This window comes from Convolutriloba macropyga, chromosome 2, assembly GCF_964194025.1.
Source record: "Convolutriloba macropyga chromosome 2, txConMacr16.3, whole genome shotgun sequence".
NCBI lineage: Eukaryota > Metazoa > Xenacoelomorpha > Acoela > Convolutidae > Convolutriloba > Convolutriloba macropyga.
In genome coordinates this window covers 12,834,822-12,855,241 of record NC_134469.1, presented here as the reverse complement: position 1 = coordinate 12,855,241, position 20,420 = coordinate 12,834,822, and the positions used below count along the sequence as shown (strand labels likewise).

The following is a 20,420-nucleotide window of genomic DNA, read 5'->3' as shown; positions in this document are numbered from 1 at the left end:
CATTTAATACCGGAGCCCTGGTTTTCTGAAATTTCTGAAGAATGTGGATTCTGAAAGCTTCGAGAATGATTGCAACTGACCTATTTTATCTTTATTCTGACTGGAATATCAGGAATTTGTTGTTACAGCAGTGAAATGTCTATAGTTGTTGACTGTTACGTATTGATGCAGACCCTGTAAATTATTTCAATGCATTATTTTCTGGTTCGGTTTGTGCCATTGAACTAAATACTGATCGCTCTTTAGCTTATGTAGTTTGACGTTGAGCTTTGCTATTTGTTTTACTGGTAAATACTCGTGGTCTGTTTTTGTTGAATTCTTGTGTTTCAGATAGAGTAAATGACTGAATATGGAGAAAATTGTCTTGAAGTGAGATCGCATGCACGCTTTCGACTGCCTTTGGGCTTTCCTTCTCTGAATTACGTGCTTAACACCTATTTTGTTGTACGTATGTTTACATTTTTTTCTTGTTTTGGGGAGCTATTTTTCGAAAAGATTTTTCTTTCAGAGAGTATCTACCGCAGCACCTAATTGCTTGATGGTTCAAAAGCAGTGGGATGCCTCTGAGTTGAACTTCATCTGTCTGGTCTCGTTTTCAGGTCAGCTGCTTTAAAATTTAATTTCTGGTCAACGTTGTTATAAGTTATGCTCTTCAGGTGAGATTATACAGGGAGGCCGTTCCTTTGTTTTCCGTAAATGTTCTGATGCCAAATTCTACCCTGTGTTGAAGGACAATTTGCGAGTCGGTGGAATGGAGGTTCCCTTGAAAGTTGGGACACCTCTATTTCTTTGTCAAAATTCCAGTTTCCCTGACAAAGTCGGCAAGTCAGCGGTTTTGGTTGATATAGTTGATGGTCAACTGAAACTTTTGCTGCAATCTGGTCAAGACTGTTTTGTTTCCCTCTGTGTGGATGATCTTCGGGGCTCCTATTTCCCTGTGCAAGTTGCCTTTGCCGCTACGACACATGCATTGCAGGGGGAAATGTAAATTGTGTTCCTGTTGGCGTCGAACGATGTTAAGTCATAATTATGTCAAATTATTAAATAAAAATTTTTGTTCTTGCAGCTTCATTGTCTATATGCTATTGAGCATAAATTGATGCCTAATTGTTTCACTGAAGGTGTCAGTTCATGAAGTAACGGTTTCAGATCCAATGGATTGCGCTAATTTATTTGAACCCTCGTTTGCAGCTATCAATGGAAGTTTCTCAGAACTAAGGAAGCAAGTTGAACTTCTAACAAGTGATATTACTGCCAGCGATACCCGTCAAGTTTTTGATGAGATCAACTCCTGGCAGATAAAAATAAAGCGAAAAGTTGCCCGAACTTTGAGCTGTGGTAAATCTTTGGGCAAATGTGCGAGCTGTTGGCAAAACAGTATGGTGGGTCAAGAATCATGCGAAAGAAAGAGTGAACTGGTTGCTGAAGTGAAAGATGAGGTTGACTCTCTCTTTCTATCGACCAGTCAAGGTACGTTATATTTTCAATTCCACCTTCAGCTTTATTCTTTCTTTTTGCTTTCAGAACTAGAGGAGACGTTTCTGGATGACAGTTTTACTGAAGTGTTTATCGATTGCGATGACCTTACAGCCAATATAAGTCAAGGTTTGATCATGAAATTTTAAGTAATTTTAATACTTTGTACTACTGTGTTGTGCTTTAGGGAACACTCGTGTGGCTTCAAGTTCTTCCTCCAGATTGTGTTCTGCTCGCTTCAGCTGTTCATATCCTGATATGTGAACATTGTTTTAATTACATTTTGTTGTTCGTGGATGCTACCCTGAATATAAATTTTTCAGTTTCTGATATCTGATTAAATTCAAGGTCTTCGAGTGTCCTATTGTGCTCAAATTTTATGTACACGAATTTACTTGTCTGACCTTTGCTAAACGCTTTTTCTTTTATTATTTCTTAGGAATTTCTTCAGATGGAATGGCTGTTGTAAATATATCTAGAGAGCTAAAAGAAATGGAAAGTGAAAATGTCAATTGCCACAACAATATCCAAAAAGCAATTAACAATGCGACTACTTTGCCTGCCAGAGATCGGGATAAAGTTCTGATGAGTTCCTTTTTATGCAAGATGAATGTCAGCAGGGCCATTGCCGAGCTGCGGAGGGAAATGGAAAATATACTTAATGAAACTGTAATCAATAACGAACTGTGTGAAAAGCATTTGCCTAGTTAACTCTCCTTATTATAGAAAAGTTGTTAAATAAGTAGATTGGCGATAACAGTGGAATATAGTTCACATGGTCAGTTGTTTTGGACATTGTCGTTTCCCGGAAAACAATTTGTCTATCAGCAAGTTTTTTGTGACGTTTCAGGGTTTTATTTATGTCCTCGTCTTCGTCTGAAGATAACATACGTATTATCTCGAGTGCCTTTCCAGACTTGACTCGCGATGAAGCTTCAAACCTGGTTGTTGTGCAGGGTTCCCTATTAGGCAAACAGCGTTCTGCAAGGAAGCGTAGAGTCAGTCATTCAGCTGAAGAGAGAAAGTGTACCCAAGATGATGTAAGTAGATTTTGTCAAAATTTTCTTTCACTACGAGAAATATTTATGCTATTTTAGCTAAAAGGTATCTCCATTGTCACGTCTGATGTTCTATGGGTAGTTGCAACAATTTGCCAGAAACAGGTATTGTGCGAGTATTTGCAGTTTGTCCATTTGGTTCTTAGACATTGATGTTGAGTGCTATTGTATGATTGTCAGTTTACGTGTGTTTTCAGCTAACTCGAAATGGTTGTGTAGAACAAACTGTTTCTGAGTTGGTTCACAGGTCAGTGAAGTCACCTGCATGTGCAAAAACTGGTGAGTTGTATGTGGAACTGCTTTTCGTACTTGTGTTTTTCACATCTCCCACTCTGTTTCGTTTTCAGAATGTGAGACCTCGTCTACGAAATGGCTCAAATCTTCTGCTGGAGTGAAAGCATCGGCTGATGATGGAAATGAAAATTGCATTGCGACTGTTGCTTAAAATGTTATTTCAAATGGTGTGAATAATTTTTAGTCGAAGTTTTGACAGTTCTTAAAGGAAATCTTAAAACAGCTTTTTGTCATGCTCATTTTGAGGTCATGAAAGATAGGCATCAATTTTTTTACTGCTGACTTTTCTTTTTGTTTAAAATTAACGTGTTCTTTAGACAACCGACAAAAGGACAGCTATCCAGACCTTGATGTGAAAACTCGGCGTATTGTAAAAGCTACAGCTCGGAGTCTATCAATTAAGCATAAGAAAGGCACTACAGTGAGATTTGAAGCAAGTTTGTTTTTTCCATTCTTTTGTGTTTCTGTAACAGTAATGAATTTATTGCTATAGGGTTCGACTGCTTGCAGAGATGCTAAAAGGAGACTGCCACCGCCATGTCTTCGTAACCAATGCCTAGCAAAGAAAGCTAGAGAGTTTCTGAATTGTCAGATTTTGGTAGATTCACATTTTTGTGGCGAGCGAAATATTTTTTGTTCTTTTTGCAAAGCTCAAAAATGGCCAAATGAGTGGAATTCAATTTGCTGTTCGTCTGGCAAAGTTAAATTGTCTGAATATCCTGATTTCCAGATTGCATCAAACGTCTTCTGTCCGGAGATAATGAGAGGTCCGGAGTTTTTCGAAAATACATACGACAGTTGAATAACGCTCTTTCTCTTGCTTCTGTAAAAATTGGCAGCTCCACATCAACTGATGGTTTCAACCCTACAGTTTTTGTTCAGGTAGTTTAGTTTTGCTTTCGATCGCATTTTGAATTTTGTTATCGGAAATAGATGTTTAGGGTAAATGCTATAAACTGTTTGGGCCTCTTCAGTCAAGTCATAAGGACCCGAAATACGCTCAGATATACGTACACGACCCTTCTTGTGAGCACGAATCGATACGCTTACGTCTGAAGTTTATGAGGCTACCTGCTTCAATTTCTGCCTTTGAGTTAAATGTTCTGGAGAGCATCTTAGCTGAGCTTCAGGTGAGCATATTGGTTACAGTGAATAAAATTTTGTTTGAAGTGTTCTTTATGTACGCAATCATTGTTTAAGGCATGTTTGAGACAGATCAACCCTTTCATCGAGGACTTTGTTCAGATATACGATTTACCCGAAAGTATCAAAAACCTTTCGTTTGTTATCAACCCTGAAGCTCGGCCCAAGTGTGATCATCCCCGCGTTCATAGTTTGAACTTGAAAGAAGTTGCAGTTCTAACTAATGAAAAACCAGTTGCCTCAGATATTGTCATTCAGCGGCGTTCTGGTTCTGTCACCACAATAGCAGACACACATCGTGCTTTTGATGCTCTACATTTTATTCTGCTGTTTCCAAATGGCTCCGATGGATGGCATTTAAAAATTTCTCAGAGGTAAAAACATGATACTTTGAGTGTTTCAGACTTAAAGGGAACGAAATTAATTCTGCTGATTTGCTTAGGACAACAGACAGATATGTTACAAAGCTGCAGTTTCACTCCTTCCATCTTCATGAAAGGCCGAATAAAGTCAACTATCTATTGCTGGGAGAGCGACTTTTTCAAGAGTATCTCTGTGTGTCATTTGCAACCGTTGAAAATATGAGGTTGCAGTATGCAAAATATAACCAAGATGTTCTGCGGACAGAAGTGCTTTCTCATTTGCAGGATGCTGTGAGCTCTAACGATGACACTCACTCTGGAAAAAGGATCATTTGTCCTAGATCAATATACAACAGCTATAGAAACAGATTTTCCAGGTAGGTTTTGGCTAATAATGTCATTTTTTACTTAGTTTTGAGAATTAATTTTGCTTCAGGTATCAGGACGCTATTGCAGTTTGCAGAAAATTTCATAAATCTGACTTCTTCATTACCTTCACATGCAACCCTATGTGGCGAGAGATACAAGATGAGCTCTCAGCCCAACAAACGGCAGCTTCTAGACCTGACTTAGTTGTGCGGGTTTTTTGACTGAAGCTGAGAGCCCTAATTGATGACCTGCATTACAAGGGTAGGACTGAAACTCTGTCACTTGAAACTACGCTTTTTATTGGTTTATTGGATTGACTTTTTAAAGGAATTTTTGGACGAACTGTTGCGTTTACTTACGTTATGGAGTATCAGAAACGTCTCCCTCATGCTCATATTCTATTGATTGTGTCTGAAGAGAATCGTTTGCAGACTCCCAGCGATGTAGACGCCACTATATGTGCCGAGCTTCGACCAGAGTTCAGTATATTTAAGGGCGAAGCAGAAAAGCGTCAAGCCAGACGATTGCGAGAAGTTGTTCTGAAATGTATGATTCACGGTCCATGCGGCACGATGAACCCAAGGTCGCCTTGTATGGTGAACGGTAAATGCTCAAAGGGTTATCCGAAAGGTTTTTCTAATCAAACTAACTGGACGCAGCAATCCAGTTATCCTAATTATCGAAGACGAAGTGTTGAAAATGACGGTGCATCCGCTGTGGTGGGAGACTATGTCGTGGATAACAGATGGGTGGTGCCTTATAGTCCCCTCTTGCTTCTCATGTACGGAGCGCACATCAATGTGGAAGCTTGTGTTTCGCCTTTTGCTGCAAAGTATCTCTTTCTTTACATAATTAAGGTGTGGAATCTTTTAGATGCTTTGTGTTGGACTGATTTTTTATGCTCTCGTGTTTCTATGGTGGGGACCGGTCAATGGTGAAAATAGGCACCGACAAGAAAGATGAGATATCAGACTTCGAAAACATGAGATGCATCGGGCCTCTTGAGGCCTGCTCTAGAATTTTCTCGATTCCTCAATCGGAAAGGTTTCCAGCAGTTCAGCAGCTTACAGTTCATTTACCTAGAGAGCAGTCCGTTATTTTTGAGGAGGGCGGTGAGCGGGAAGCTGCTACAAACAAAGAGCTGCGCAAAACTCAACTCACCGAGTTTTTTGAGTTCAATCGCCTTAATCCCGATGTGCGACTAAAATATTGTGACTTCCCCGAGCAATTCAAATGGATGTCGCTTGAGAAACGTTGGCGAAGACGTAAAACAAAGAATGGAACTATTGGAAGAGTGTATACAGTTCACCCGTCCTCTGGTGAACGCTTCTATCTGCGTATGCTTCTTCACCACGACTTTTGTAAAGGCAAGTTCCATGCAAAGTTTTTCTGATCTTTAACTTACCTCATAGATTTAATTTTACAGGAAAAATTTCTTTCGGCGATCTTCTAACTTTCAGTTCTGCCATTTGGGAGTCGTACAAAGATGTCTGCATGAAGCTCGGGATACTGGAGGATCTCAACGAATGGGAGACTGTTATGAGTGAAGCCTTTTCGTCGCTCTCTGGTCGCAGAGCGCGAAGTCTGTTTGCCACAATGTTGGTTTTCTGTGATATTCCTAATCCAATTGATCTGTTCGACAAATTTTTTGACGTTTTCGTTGAAGACTTTCGATATTGTAATCCAGATTGTTCGAGCCGTTTGTTGCGTGCCTGCGGCCTGCACAATATTGAACAGGAATTAATTACGTACGGGCGATGTCTGTTGGTGGAGTTTTTGTGCCGCGTTGCCTGAGTGAGGAGACTAATTTTTCGTTTAAAGATCTTGCCTCTAATGTTCAAATGTATAAAGGAACTACAACTGGCTGCCTCAATTATTCTCAACGAGAGGTTTTTGATTTTGTTTTGTCCAAGTTAGAAAATTTTGAGCAGTGCCTCCTATTTCTGGACGCTCGTGGTGGCACAGGAAAAACATACACACCCAATGCCATTCTTGCCGCAGCACGAACACTGACTGGAGATGAGATTACTCCTGCGTTAGCTGTGGCAACCAGTGGTATAGCTGCAACACAGCTGAGTGGTGGCAGAACTTTTCATTCTAGAATGCGTGCGCCAATTGATATTAGAGAACATTCTGTTAACATATCTGTTCAATCCTCTCTCGCGCAGCTTATCAAGCATTGTGCGATCATTGTGTGGGATGAAGCTCCTATGGCTAACCGGTTTTTACTTGAGGCTTTGGACAGGTCACTACGCGACATAATGGAGAAAGATATACCGTTCGGAGGAAAAAGTGTCATATTGGCCGGTGATTTTAGGTAAGTTCTATCCAATTTTTTTGATGTTAATGATAATTTGACTTTAGCGTTTTCTTCAGGCAGCTCTTACCAGTAGTCAAGGGAGGAAATCGTGCTGAAGTTGTCAATTCTTGTTTCAAATCGTCTGCTCTGTGGAACAATTTTTGTCGAAAAAGTTTAACGCTTAACGTCAGGTTAAGTAAAGCGGTTTCAACCGTCCTTGCTGAACAATACGATGAATGGCTTTGTATGGTCCGCGAGGGCTTAGCTCCTGATGATCAATCAGCCGAGTTTATATTCGAAAATGTCACTGCCGTTAACTCCTCTGAAAGGCACAGTTTCATGCGGCAGGCTATTTATTGGGTTTTCAACAAATCGCTCGAGGTAAACTCATTCTGATGTCAATTAGATTTGAAATTTGTTGAGCTTACTGTGTATCATTGAAATGTTTTCTGTTAGAAAGGTTCCGTAGAACGTGGATTGTGTATTCTCGCTGTTCTCAACTCGACAGTTTTTGAGTTCAATCGATTGTGTTGCCAAATCTTTCCTGGAGAGGCTTTTATCTGTTATAGTGCAGATGAAGTGTACGATTGCGATGATCATGTCAGGTTTCCTACAGAATACTTGAATTCTCTTTCCGTTCCTGGTGTGCCGGAGCATTGTTTGGTGCTTAAAAAGGCATGCCGGTAATATTGCTCAGAAACCTTAATCCTGCTGAAGGTTTATGCAATGGAGTTTGCTTAATTGTGCGTGAAGTTATTAGCAAACGGTTGGTGTGTGCATGTTTTGCCAGTGACCCTGAAACGAGTATTATGATTCCGAGAATTAACCTGGTGATTGATGAAACGACAAATGTTCCGTTGAAATGGAGAAGAAGACAGGTCCCGCTAGCGCAGGCTTTTTCCTTAACTATCAACAAAGTTCAGGGGCAGACGTTGAAACGAGTCGCAGTTTGGCTGGAGACACCAGTTTTCAGTCACGGACAGTTATACACCGCAGCATCTAGAGTCAGCGACCCGGAGCATATTCATTTTTTCGTTGCGGAAAAAAAAGAACATGAAACTGTTTTCAGGACCAAGAACATTGTATACCGTGAGGTTTTATGACTCAGCGGTAAGAACAATTTTGTGGAGAACGTGAATAATGTTCATGTCAACTGTACTTTTTGTTGTTAATGTTAAAAAAGTGCTAGCAAATACAGTTGGAAATATGTTTGTTTGGTTAAGATGTAATTTTAAGTTTATGCTTGTGTTTTAATACCTTTTCAAATATACACAATCATCTGAAAAGGTAAATTAAAAACGGTTCTGATGCCATCAAGGGCGAACGACCGAAAAGCTGATGGTGCAAAAAAGGCACCTGACTGAAAAGCTGCTTATTTAGCAAAATTGTAGATGAACGAAAAGTTGACGCAAAAAAAGCTCTGTCATTGCCCAGTGCTGATGCATTTTTAATCAATGATCCAAGAATTATATGCAAAATAAGATTTGTCGGCTGTGCTGCTTTTTGTCTGAACATAGTCAATACCCTTTAAGAGATATATAGGGTGTTCATAAATTCTGTTCATTGCAATGATTTGATTTTTTTATGATTTAATGCATTGAAGATGATACGCATAGTATGCAAAAGACTTTACGGGCCTGCTAGTATTTTATTGATTTTCATAGTGAAATTTGAGAAGCGATTTTTGTCTTTACGAAGCAGGACGTGGGTGCAAGAGGAATCAATTGTTTTTGCAGTGTGCATTTTTAAAACTCGAATATACACCGATTATAAAGCGAGAAAGCAATGTCTGAATAAAAAAATTTGCTTTCTCGCTCATGGTTTCTGTTCATATGCGGCAATTTGAATTCGATTATTTTTTTAATTGTATTTTGTTGTTGGAATTTTCAAAAATTGTCTTCACAATTCATTCACGATCCTTTTTACGCCTAATTTTTTTCTTTGAATGAAAGCCCTTTGAATTGTAGGTCAGGAATTGTCCTGTTTTTTGTTTCGTCGTCTGACGCTCTTTCGTTTTTTCGCATGGCAAAGCTGAAAAAGTTAAATTTTCCTCCGGTTTTCACTTTCCCTTGATTTTATTAAAATGTCATTTCGATGATTTGTTAAGCGATTATTCGTGTCATAGATTACTCGACAAATTTGCTTTTGCTTTTTAAAGTTCAAGTTTAGTCTGAATGTGGTAAAGTTCAAATAAAGTTTTTTTTGTGCAATGAAGGTTTTTTAATAAACACGTTTCCGTTGCGCAAATTTCATCAATCCACTTTAATTTACCGCTGATTTTTGTTATGGTTTTTAATCTGGGTCGATAACTTTTTAAATCATGAATCTGTTTCATCTAGAATTTGCTACATGTGAGAAAGGAAAACAATGAAATTACCTTTTTAATTGCTCTCGAACGAAGTTAGCAGCAATTGTTGTAACATTGTGTGTGCTTTTCCGCAAACTTTTTGCATGTACGTTACTTTAATTCGCTGATTTCACTGCGTGAGTGATCTCAGTATATGTTTTCAATTAGTTGTTGATTGCTAAATCTTAAGTTAGAAGGGCCAGAAATGGTTATTGATGCAATTTGGTTTTTGCGGAAATTCGAGGAAGGAATAAGTAACTTTTTAATAGCCGCCATGAGCCTCGCAAATGATATTATTCAAGAGCTTTCCTTTTTTATAGATTAAAAAAATATTGAAGTGTATTGGGTCGCTGTATTTTTTGAAAATATCTTCACATATTTTATTGATTTTCATGGCGAAATTTGAGAAGCGATTTTTGTCTTTACGAAGCAGGAAGTGGGTGCAAGAGGAATCAATTGTTTTTGCAGTGTGCATTTTTAAAACTCGAATATACACCGATTATAAAGCGAGAAAGCAATGTCTGAATAAAAAAATTTGCTTTCTCGCTAATGGTTTCTGTTCATATGCGGCAATTTGAATTCGATTATTTTTTTAATTGTATTTTGTTGTTGGAATTTTCAAAAATTGCCTTCCCAATTCACGATCCTTTTTACGCCTAATTTTCTTTGAATGAAAGCTCTTTGAATTGTAGGTCAGGAATTGTCCTGTTTTTTGTTTCGTCGTCTGACGCTCTTTTTCGTTTGTTCACATGGCAAAGCTGAGAAAGTTAAATTTTCCTCCTGTTTTCACTTTCCCTTGATTTTTTTAAAATGTCATTTGGGTGATTTGTCAAGCGATTGTTCGTGTCATACATCACTCGACAAATTGACTTTTGCTTTTTATAGTTCAAGTTTAGTCTGAATGTGGTAATGTTCAGATAAAGTTTTTTTTGTGAAATGAAGGTGTTTAATAAACACGTTTCCGTTGCGCAAATTTCATCAATTCACTTTAATTTACCGCTGATTTTTGTTATGGTTTTTAATCTGGGTCGATAACTTTTTCAAATCATTTATGAATCTGTTTCATCTAGAGTTTGCGGCATGTGAGATTTGTTTCGCAGCTATTTCAGCAGTGTGCCGGCTATGTTTCTGTTATACAATGGAGGCAATAAGATTTTGACATATGCTAAGAATTAAAATATTTTAAAAGCAATAGGTTATTATAGCTGCGAAGCTGTAAGCTGAGCGTAGCTATATTGCGGTGCTCTTGTTTTTTGTTTCGTCGTCTGACACTCTTTTTTCGTTTTACATTTGTTCACACAGCAAAGCTGAAAAAGTCAAAGTTTCTGAATGACTTCTTCCTCTCACTAACGGCATTTGCGCGCGTGACGTCATTTCTCACTCGCTCTAGCAAAAGTTTTTAGGTTATTTGCGTGATTAGATTTTGATCATACGTGACTTACCTCCCTCAATAAGATGACTTTTGCACTTTAAAAACTTAAGCTTAGTTTGGATTTGTTTAAGGTCAAATGAACTCCTATGTGCAGTAAAGGTCCCTATTAAGAGGCTTCTGCGGAATGAATTTTAACAAGCTTGATTAATTTTTCGATGAATGTTTTTTGCAAAGTTTTTTGAGGGGCGTCGAATTTTTTTTCAATTTAGATCTGTGTATGTTTCTATCTCTATTATATGGCACGGAGGACTATTCTTTCGCAGCTATTCCGGCAATCTGCCGGCTATGTTTTTCGAAACGGTGTTTATTTGGAGCAAAAAAGCAAGGATTCATCGTATGCGTACAAGGTACAAATGACAATTATTTCAATACTACCTCACTAAAGTCCTGTCAGGTTCGATTATTGAAAGGGGTTAAGAGTCCCCAGGTCACAGTGGCACCTAATCAAACTTTGTTAACACCTGAAATTGCAAAGTCATGTTTTTTGAAATTCCAAAGCTAAAATGGCAATTATTGAGGCGCAGCTATAGGGTTCGTGCATTTTTTATAGGGCTCGGGTTCACTAATTTTATAGGGCTCGGGTTCACTTTCAAGTATTTTCAGATTTTTGAAAGTTCCTTGAATTGTAATTAATTGCTCTCAAACGAAGTTTGTAGCAATTATATTAGTCCTGTCGGTCTTTTTTTGTGCGATTTTTTGCTTGACCAATTTTTATATCGGACACTTTTGACTTATCGTCCGCAAAAACGGGATAAACAGGTTGCGCCCAACGGGTATTAAGTTCTCTTAGAGCCTTTCAGCTCACTAGTCTTCAAATATGCGATTCACAGAATCTGTTTTGGAGACTTATACTTATGGTGCGAAGGGCGGTTCTTGGAGATTGACCCCCCCCCCCCCCCCAATGTTGCCACCCCATTAGCCCCGGTGCCCCCCGCTGTACTCACTTACGCCCCTTCAATTAAGATAAAGCTAGCCTCACCAAACCGTGCCTAGCTACTAACGAAGCCAACTGGTCGTTTGAGAGCACTTCGCCCGACGTTAGTCGGTTATGTTTCATGACTTGTCCTATAATTTTCAAATTCGCTATACCTCATGATCATATTTTCCGTGTTACTTAATTCACGGATTACTTTTCCGGTTTCTGACGCACCTCACCCATTGCTTCTGCTGAGTGGATTTCAAAATTCTCTCGTTCAGAGATTTATGCAGTATAGTCACTACGGCCACGGTCAAAGGAGCAAATTCAGAAGAAAAAGGATAAACCAATAAAGCACGATCATTGAGTCATAGTGCATTAAGTAATTAAAGCGGTTGCTGTATGGTATCAGTTTGGCACTAATTAGCTTTCATTTTATAAACCGAATTTAGTATAGAGGTCTAATTAATAGCAGCCGTCAGCCTCTCAACGGCTATTATTTAGACCCTCTTTTTAATTCGCTTTACCTTTTGATCACGTTTTTCGTTTTACATTCACAATTTTCACTCTTGACTTCTGACTTACTTCACTCACTGTTTCAATTGAATGGATTTTAAATTCTTTCACGTATTGAATTACGTAATGCAGTGAATACGGTCAAAGTCAAAAGACCAAAATCAACAGAAACTGGATAAACATATAAAGTCAGGTCATTGAGTCATAATGCTTTAGGTTATCAATGTTCATTAAAGCGATTGCTAGCTGGCATTAGTATTTTGCTGAATAGCTTTCATTTAAGAAGCTGAATTAAGTGTAATTTTAGAATCCAACCAAATATGCAGAATTTGCACACCAAATAAGAACACTAACACTCAGATAAATTCTGTCAATTTCTATGTCCTACTTTTTTTTCTTTTTCAATCCCGATATGCGTTTAGTGGGTCAACGGCGGCTATTTTCCGGCAATTTGCCGGCTATGTTCTAACTTGAACTGCACCCGAAATTAGAATTCTTTTCAACTTTTTTTTCGAAAAGCCTTTCATTTTGTATTTTTTTCGGTTTCAATCCCGATAGTCTTAAAGGGGTCAACGGCGGTTGTGTTACCCAATGTGCTGGCTATGTTGTCTTCGGCACTTTCATTTATGACCTTTTTATGATGTCTAATTTTAAGACTATTTTAAAAATTGTTCTGAACGGCATGCATTTGGCTTCTCATTTTTGAAAGAAATTGGATAAACGTTAAAAAAAGAACTTTGTTAATTTCCTCTGGTACACATAAGTATAAAAAGCAAATGGTAAAAGAGGCAATGTAAAGTTAAGAATATAACATTATGTTAAATTATAAAATCATTAAATTACTTAACTAAAAATTTGACCTTACATTATTAAAAAATGGCCTAAAATGCGAGCATAAAATGTTCTCACAATTTTATATGTACATTATGAAGATTAAAAAATAAAATTAAAATCTAATGCTCTCAAAGTCATCTTTTATATCAGTTACTTTTGGGTCCTTCAAAAATTCGTTCCAAAAATATTCAGTTCTTGTTTTAAGGAAGTTTTCGATGTTGTTTTCAGTCTAATATTAGAAGGCAGACTATTATAAATTGGAATGGCTTGTGCAATAAAAGAATCAGTTAAAAACTTATTGTTCTTTCTTATATCGAACGTTATTTTTTTGATCTGTCATGTTGTTTTATTCTCATGTTAGAGAGAGGTTCAATTTTATATGCTGGAAGATCGTTGCCGAGTAAGCGAAAAAAATATTTTGAGCAGTGGTATTTCAAGAGAAAAGAAACTGGTAAACAAAAGAAACTGGTTAGCTTACAAATGATTTCAACTCAATCACGTTTCCTTGGTACAATCCTTGGTACAACCACGTTTCCTTGGTACAATCTGGATTGAGTCAATGATATCTCTTTTTTAATCGAAACATGCGTTTTCGGGGTTTTGTTGGTCTTTTCGAGGTGTTAGACAGACCGTTTTTGCCTGGCCTTTTCAAAAACTGGTTAAACCACTGAAACACGTACACAATAAATAGAGGTGCAATTGTCGGAGGTTTATTAGACTCAGTCTGGGTCTTTCCCATTATAGCCCCCCAACTTAGTGGTCAGATAACGTATAACCCCCCCCCCCCCATCATGGTGAATATACCATAATGGGGGGTATATTTTCATGGGGGGCTATAATGGGAAAGACCCGGTTTATTAGTTACAGTAGTATATACCTGCACTGACCTGACTGGGCTGGAGACCGTTGTGTATTCAGACTGTTAAAGCCTCTTCCAGCTTTTAGGTCTCGAATGAGTTGAAATCATTTGTAAGCTAATAGTATAGATTGACTGTTTGAATGTGATTTTATGTATGAAGATTAAGAATAACAATCCTTGCGTTTAAAAATCCTTGCTTTTCATTCGGTCAAAATTTTTGTAAAACAATCAACTTGACTAAAATGGGCGAAATATGGAAATGATTTGGTATTTAGTTTGAGTACATAATGATTAGAATGCTGACGACTCATTGGTTATCATATATGGCTTGGCAGTACACTTTTGGATTGAGCAAAAAGTAGCCTACAATAGAATAAACAGGAAAGGCTCGTGCGAGTCTGTGCATAGCACATAGTTTTCCAACATATCTTTCACGGGGGCCGAAATAACATATGAGAGTTCTATCAATTGGAGACAATAACTTGTAAATTTTGAACTAAACCATATGCAATCTTTTTCTTCAGACAACGGGAACTTTGCAAAAAAGCATACAAACACACATAACACATATTACACACTCACACACACACACACACACGCGCGCACACACACACACACACACGCACACACACACACACACACACACACACACACACACGCAAACACACACACTCACACACACACGCACACACACACACACACACGCACACACACACACACACACACACACGCACACACACACACACACACACACACACACACACACACACGCAAACACACGCGTACACACGTGCGCGCGCACGCACGCACACACACACATACACACGCACTCACGCACGCACAAACACACACACACACGTACACACACACACGCGCGCGCACTCACACACACACGCACAAACACACACACACACACGTACACACACACACACACCCAAATACAAACCCGACAAATTATTTGGTAATTTGTCTTAACTCAAAGTTTCGTCACCATCCATTTAGGTATTTCGTGTCTTAGAAAACGAGGCGTTAACATTTTGAGGCAAATGTATCGATAATCATAAATGTGTCAGTAAACTTCGCAATGAACTTAAGTAAAGGCCATATCGTTTTTGATGGTTCGTGAGCTTAATTGGCCATATAATGTTTCAAAATCTTGCGCTTGAGTTACCAGTTTGATTAAGTGAAACTAATTTTGTGTTCGAAAAATTTATAACACCAGTTTGCAGCAAATATTGAGTAATTCTTCAATTTTTGTAAGATTTATAGCAGTTTTTTACAACCTGAGTCTAATTTTGTCTGTCATGTAAAGGAACGGTTCCAAAAAGGCAGTAATTTAGTTTTGCTAAATAACTGTTTTCAGTATTTTTTTATGTTTCGGCCCTTTCACTCTTTGGATTCTGTTTTTTAACTTTTCGAAAAAATTAGTTTCGCAGACTTCGAAAGATCAGGTGGAAGAAGCATTTCAAACTAAAGAGTTGTCAAAAAGAATTTCTTCTAATTTCCAAAAAGAATAATTTTAACTTTTGCAAGTTTTTAAACCCGGGGATCTGCTAGCCCTCAGTTCTCAATTATTTTGGTTTTGCTTTTTAGTACAGCAGATTAGTCTGATGAATCTCGTCTGACAAAATAAAAAAAATTGACACCAAACTATGAAATGAACTTTCAATAAGTTTTTCGAAAAACTGTCTTTTTTGATGCTTTGAGATTTGAGACCAATTAATTTTTCAATATCTTGAAAATGGGTTACCAATGTGATTTAGTTAAAACAAATTTGTGTTACAAATAACGAAATTTAAAGCAAATATTAGGTGGTTTTCCTAATTCTGTTAGATTTCTATGTTTTTACACTCTGCTGCTATTTGTGTCTATCATGTAGGGGAACAGTTTTGTTGGCCCAAAGTGCAGTTATTTAGTAGTTCTGAAGAACATTTGTATACAGCATTTTTTGTGTTTCGACCCTTTCACTTTGTGCATTCTGTTTCTAAAAAATATTTATAATTTTTATAAGAACTGAAAAGAAGTTTTTTTCAAAAATTCGCAATTTTATGTTGGTGAATATTAACAATTGAAAGATTTTTCAACTTTTATTTCGCTCCCAAACTTAAGCTTCAGGTGTAAGAACCATTTCAAAATAATTATATTTTTAAAAAAAATAGTTTTCCACAAGTGTTTCGTAATGTTTCACAATCAATAAAATTTATCACTTTTTAATAGATAGAATTGATCTCAGACTTGACAGGATCAGGTTGAGGAGGAACTTCAAAACTATGGATAGTCAAAAATAATGTTCTAGTTTTCAAAAAAGTGAACATGTGTATTGTGGTCTTAAACCTCGCAAACTGTCAACGTCAAATTCTTTGGTATTGCGGCAGATTAGTCTGAACAATCTTCTCCTCTGACCAAAGAAAGTATACAAAAAACTTAGACACTAAACTTTCAAGTCAACTTCAAGTTTCTCGAAAAATCAGTTTTTACGCTCTGCCTCTGTGTCTAACATGTAAAGGAGCGGTTTTGTTGGACCAAACGGCAGTTATTTAGTAGTGCCGAAGAAAACTATGTATTTTGAATGCATATTAATGACCCACTGTTGGCTATTGGTGGAGACCCAACCCAGTATACGGTTTGTCTTTGATTTGAAATTCGGCATAAAATGGAAATAATGACTTGAAATTTTTGCATAGACGGTCTCAATAGTCGTTTTGCGGCTGTTAACTGTTGATCTTTGATTTGAAATTAAGCATAAAATTGGAAATCAATACTTGAAATATTTTGCATAGCCGGTCTCAATAGTCTTTTTGCGGCTGCTATTCAGATGTCTACCGTCCGGCTAGGTTCACTCAACATGATCGCGGGCATTGTAAATAACGTAAACGCACTTAGTTGGATTGCATTAACGGAAAGTACCCAACTTTCTTTTTGTCTTCATAATGTTGAATGAATGGTCAGATTTCAAAGCCGAGTATCTTGAGATATAAAATGAGGCTTGCTCATAATCGGAAAAGTTCGGGAAGTTCATTTGTAATAGTGTGATAGCATTTTTTTCATTCACAGGGAAGCGGCGCGTGAGTGTCGTCGGAAGAAGAAAGAGTACTTACGTTGTCTGGAGAACAGAGTGCAGCTGTTGGAGAGTCAGAACAGATCACTGATAGAAGAGCTGAGGTTACTGAAGGAACACTACCAGGCCAAGGAGCATCAGTTGTATGCGTCGGCTAATGGAACCACTGCTGCAGGTAAGCAACAACTACGGAACAGATGAAGGCAGTTGCACATAGATAAAAGTTAGCGCGAAAAGAATTTTCATTATAATTTAATTGTCATGATTGTATTGTAGCTTCTAGAGTTGGGCTTATTCAATGTCGTTACAGTTTGCATTTCGCGTGATTTCTGTATAATACGGAAAAAAAGTTGAGAACAAGTTTCGCTCTTTGTGGATCAAAAACTCATAAGCCCAATGCTGATTTGATGACCCAACTTTTTTACAACTCCAATCCAGATGGCAATCTTATACATGAAATGGCGATTAATAATTTTTTTTCGAAAAAAACCAAAGAAGACGAACAGAAGTTTTCTTTCTATGCTTTGCTGTCGGTGCAATATTGAGTAAAAAAACAGCTGAGAAACAATAGATATCTCAGGAGCAGAAAAATTTGTCAAATCTCGGCATAGAGAAGAATTAACTTGTTTGATAAAGATGGGTAAGAAGTTTTTGCTCAATTGTATTCAGAGCTTTTCTACAAAGCAAGCTTTTCAACTGTCGAAGAGAATTATTTGCAGAAGTACTGTATCGTGAGACTTTTTCTAGAGGATTTCATCACTGTGTGGAATTAATTTTGACAAAACTAATCTGGGTATGGTGTTTTCAATTCAGAATTTCAGCCTTGGTCGAAACCTGAAGCTATGCATATTTTATTTCGAAAGTCGTCGATTGTACAAAATCAGTTTTGCAGTTCAAGAAGTACACACACAACGTTTGAACTCTTTTGAAGGCATAATTGATTACTGTGACGGTATTGCGCTCACACTTGTAACCAAGCCGGTTGATTTATGTGGCCCTGTTTGTATCTGATCTTTCCGTTTAACCTCAGGTCTTTGACTTGGACTGACTTGTGGAATTGTGCACACTTAAGTCTTTTTCATATAAATGGTTCATCTGATAGTAATGAGACTTACAGGTCAGCCATATTTTTACCACAAAATTTTAATAATTTTTGAGAACAAGTTTTTTAGGTCCTGTTTAATTTTCATTTACATTAAGGACATGATTGATTTACCCGAGAACAGTTAAGGTGACTGCCGTTGATATTTCAAATCTTGTTTGAAGGAGGATACGCTGTCTCTCTGCTCTGAGCCATTATTCCCATTGCAATAGCATTTCTTTCAGTGTCAGTGAATGTTCGTAATAATGACACCACTTTCATTTTTTTGATCAAATTTTAGTACCGAGCACTTTAATGGTTATAGCAGATCATTTTGAATTTTTGGCATTTTTCCAATCGTCAACGCTATAAAATCAATTGATTGAACGCTATCTCTGTCTTTTCAATCGTTTTGAGCAAGAAAAATTGCATCAGGTGGGATTATTTTTTCCAACCTGAAAGAAAAATCTTCAGTTTCAGAACTTGAAATAGTGAATGCTTGGGGGGAGGGGGTTATTTGTAAGAAGCCGTCTAACGAACTGCTGTGTTTCTGACAGCTCAGAAAGTTCTTAGAAGTAGAATTAGTGAACTAAAAATCGTAAATTTGATTTCCGTTCAATTTGGCCAATCGAAGAAGACGCAGCAGTTTTGTAGCCTAATTTTTGTTTTGCTCTAATTTTTTAATCACTTTGTTCTTTAATAGCCGCAAAGTAGTAGCTGGGGATGTTAACGTCCTCTTGGTTCTTTTATTTCGTCGTCAAGATTTTTTACGACCCTATGACATCACATCACTTGAAATTTTCAAATTGTTTATTCAGTGATGCAATTTCGACTGAATTGCGTACGTGACGTCATCTTTCACTCTTACTGGAGCTAGTTTTTTTGTTCAGTCGCGTGATTGTCAAACGTTACTTACCTCACTCTCAAAAATTACTTCATCGTTCTGAAATTGACTTTTCTATTCAAAGTGATAAGGTCAAAATAGAACATCTCTGCATTTAATGAATTGTTGGTCGATTTTGACTATCTTTTTGAGACTGTAGATCTACCGCGGCTATTTCTGCCAATCTGCCAGCTGTGTTCCGTCTGGTCGAAGGGTTGCTAAAATGTAATTCAATTTTTATAATATTGCTACAACGTTTTCTGTAATTTCTTAAAGATATGTACCTTATTCTTGTGTTGTTCTTCTGCTGCTTCAACAGAATAAATAGTGTTGTGGTTGTACGTGAAGTTGAACTGATGAGCAAAGTCTCCGTTTGTTGTTGCTCAGTTGTTTAATAGCCGCCCTAATCTTCTCAGCCGGCTGTTATAGCGCTCCTATTTTATAAAATTCGAAGAATTTGAATTGTATTGGGGCGCTGTCTTTTTTTTAAGATCTGTTCACACATTTTCATGATTTTTGAAGTCAAATTGTAGTAGTGATTTTGGTCACGCCGAAACAGGAAGTGAAGCGAAAAAGCGAGTGGTTTTGCGGTGTGAATTTTTTTCGCTCTAATTTTAAAGTAGAGTGAGAAAACGGTGTTTGAACAAAAATTCGGTTTCTCGGTAGCGGTTTTTTGTTCACATGCGGCAATTTCACTCTGATTTTTACTGTCTTTTCGATTTTTTGGAGAGGATTTTTTTCTAAATGGTTTTCCCAATCCATTCACAGCTCATTCTAGGCCTAATTTTTTGTTGAATTAAATTTTCATTTCTCGCTAGTGGTTTTTTGTTAACATGCGGCAATTTCACTCTGATTTTTACTGTTTTTTTTCGATTTTTGGATCGGATTTTTTTCTAGATGGTTTTCCCAATCCATTTACAGCTCATTCTCGGCCTAGTTTTTTGTTTGAACTAAATTTTCTTTTCTCGCTAGTGGTTTTTTTGTTCACATGCGGCATTTTGACTTTGATCTTCTGTTTTTTTTTTATTTTTTTTATCTGATTTTTAAAAAATGGTTTTCTCAATTCACTCATAGTCCATTCTAGGTCTAGTTTTTCTGTTTAGTCAATGAAAATTCTTTGAATTGTACGTCAGGACTTGTCCTGCTATGTTTTTTTACTTCGTCAAACTTTTTTTCGCTTTATCCGTTTTACCGCTTTTTCGACATTTTGCTTGAAATCTTTTTGCCTTCTCTAGGCTAGTTTCACTCTTCTGTCATTCTGCTCAAAGTCCTTTTAAACAGCAGCTGCTGAGCAAAGCAATTCAAAATGAAGAGAGTCAGTATAAAAAATCAAAGTCAGAAATAGAAACGTGATAAACCCATAAAGCCCATTTTTAGATGCCCGATACTTAAACTTTGTTCTCATAAGTTTTAGTTACTATCTATAATGCTTATTGGTATTGATACTAGTCCCTGTAGCCTCTCACTGAGAGACAGGAGTATCTTCAATTACG

At 37.4% G+C, this 20,420-nt stretch overlaps 1 protein-coding gene across 1 annotated transcript in view; it reads left to right on the top strand.

The window, feature by feature from the left end:
• The window catches only part of LOC142334820 (uncharacterized), a 95,163-nt gene extending 77,999 nt beyond the window's left edge, over positions 1-17,164 (top strand). Inside the window, exon 6 of the mRNA XM_075383145.1 lies at positions 16,960-17,164. Within this exon, the coding sequence (XP_075239260.1) occupies positions 16,960-17,164 (205 nt within the window). The remainder of the gene's footprint in view (positions 1-16,959) is intronic.
• Positions 17,165-20,420: the final 3,256 nt, after the last annotated feature.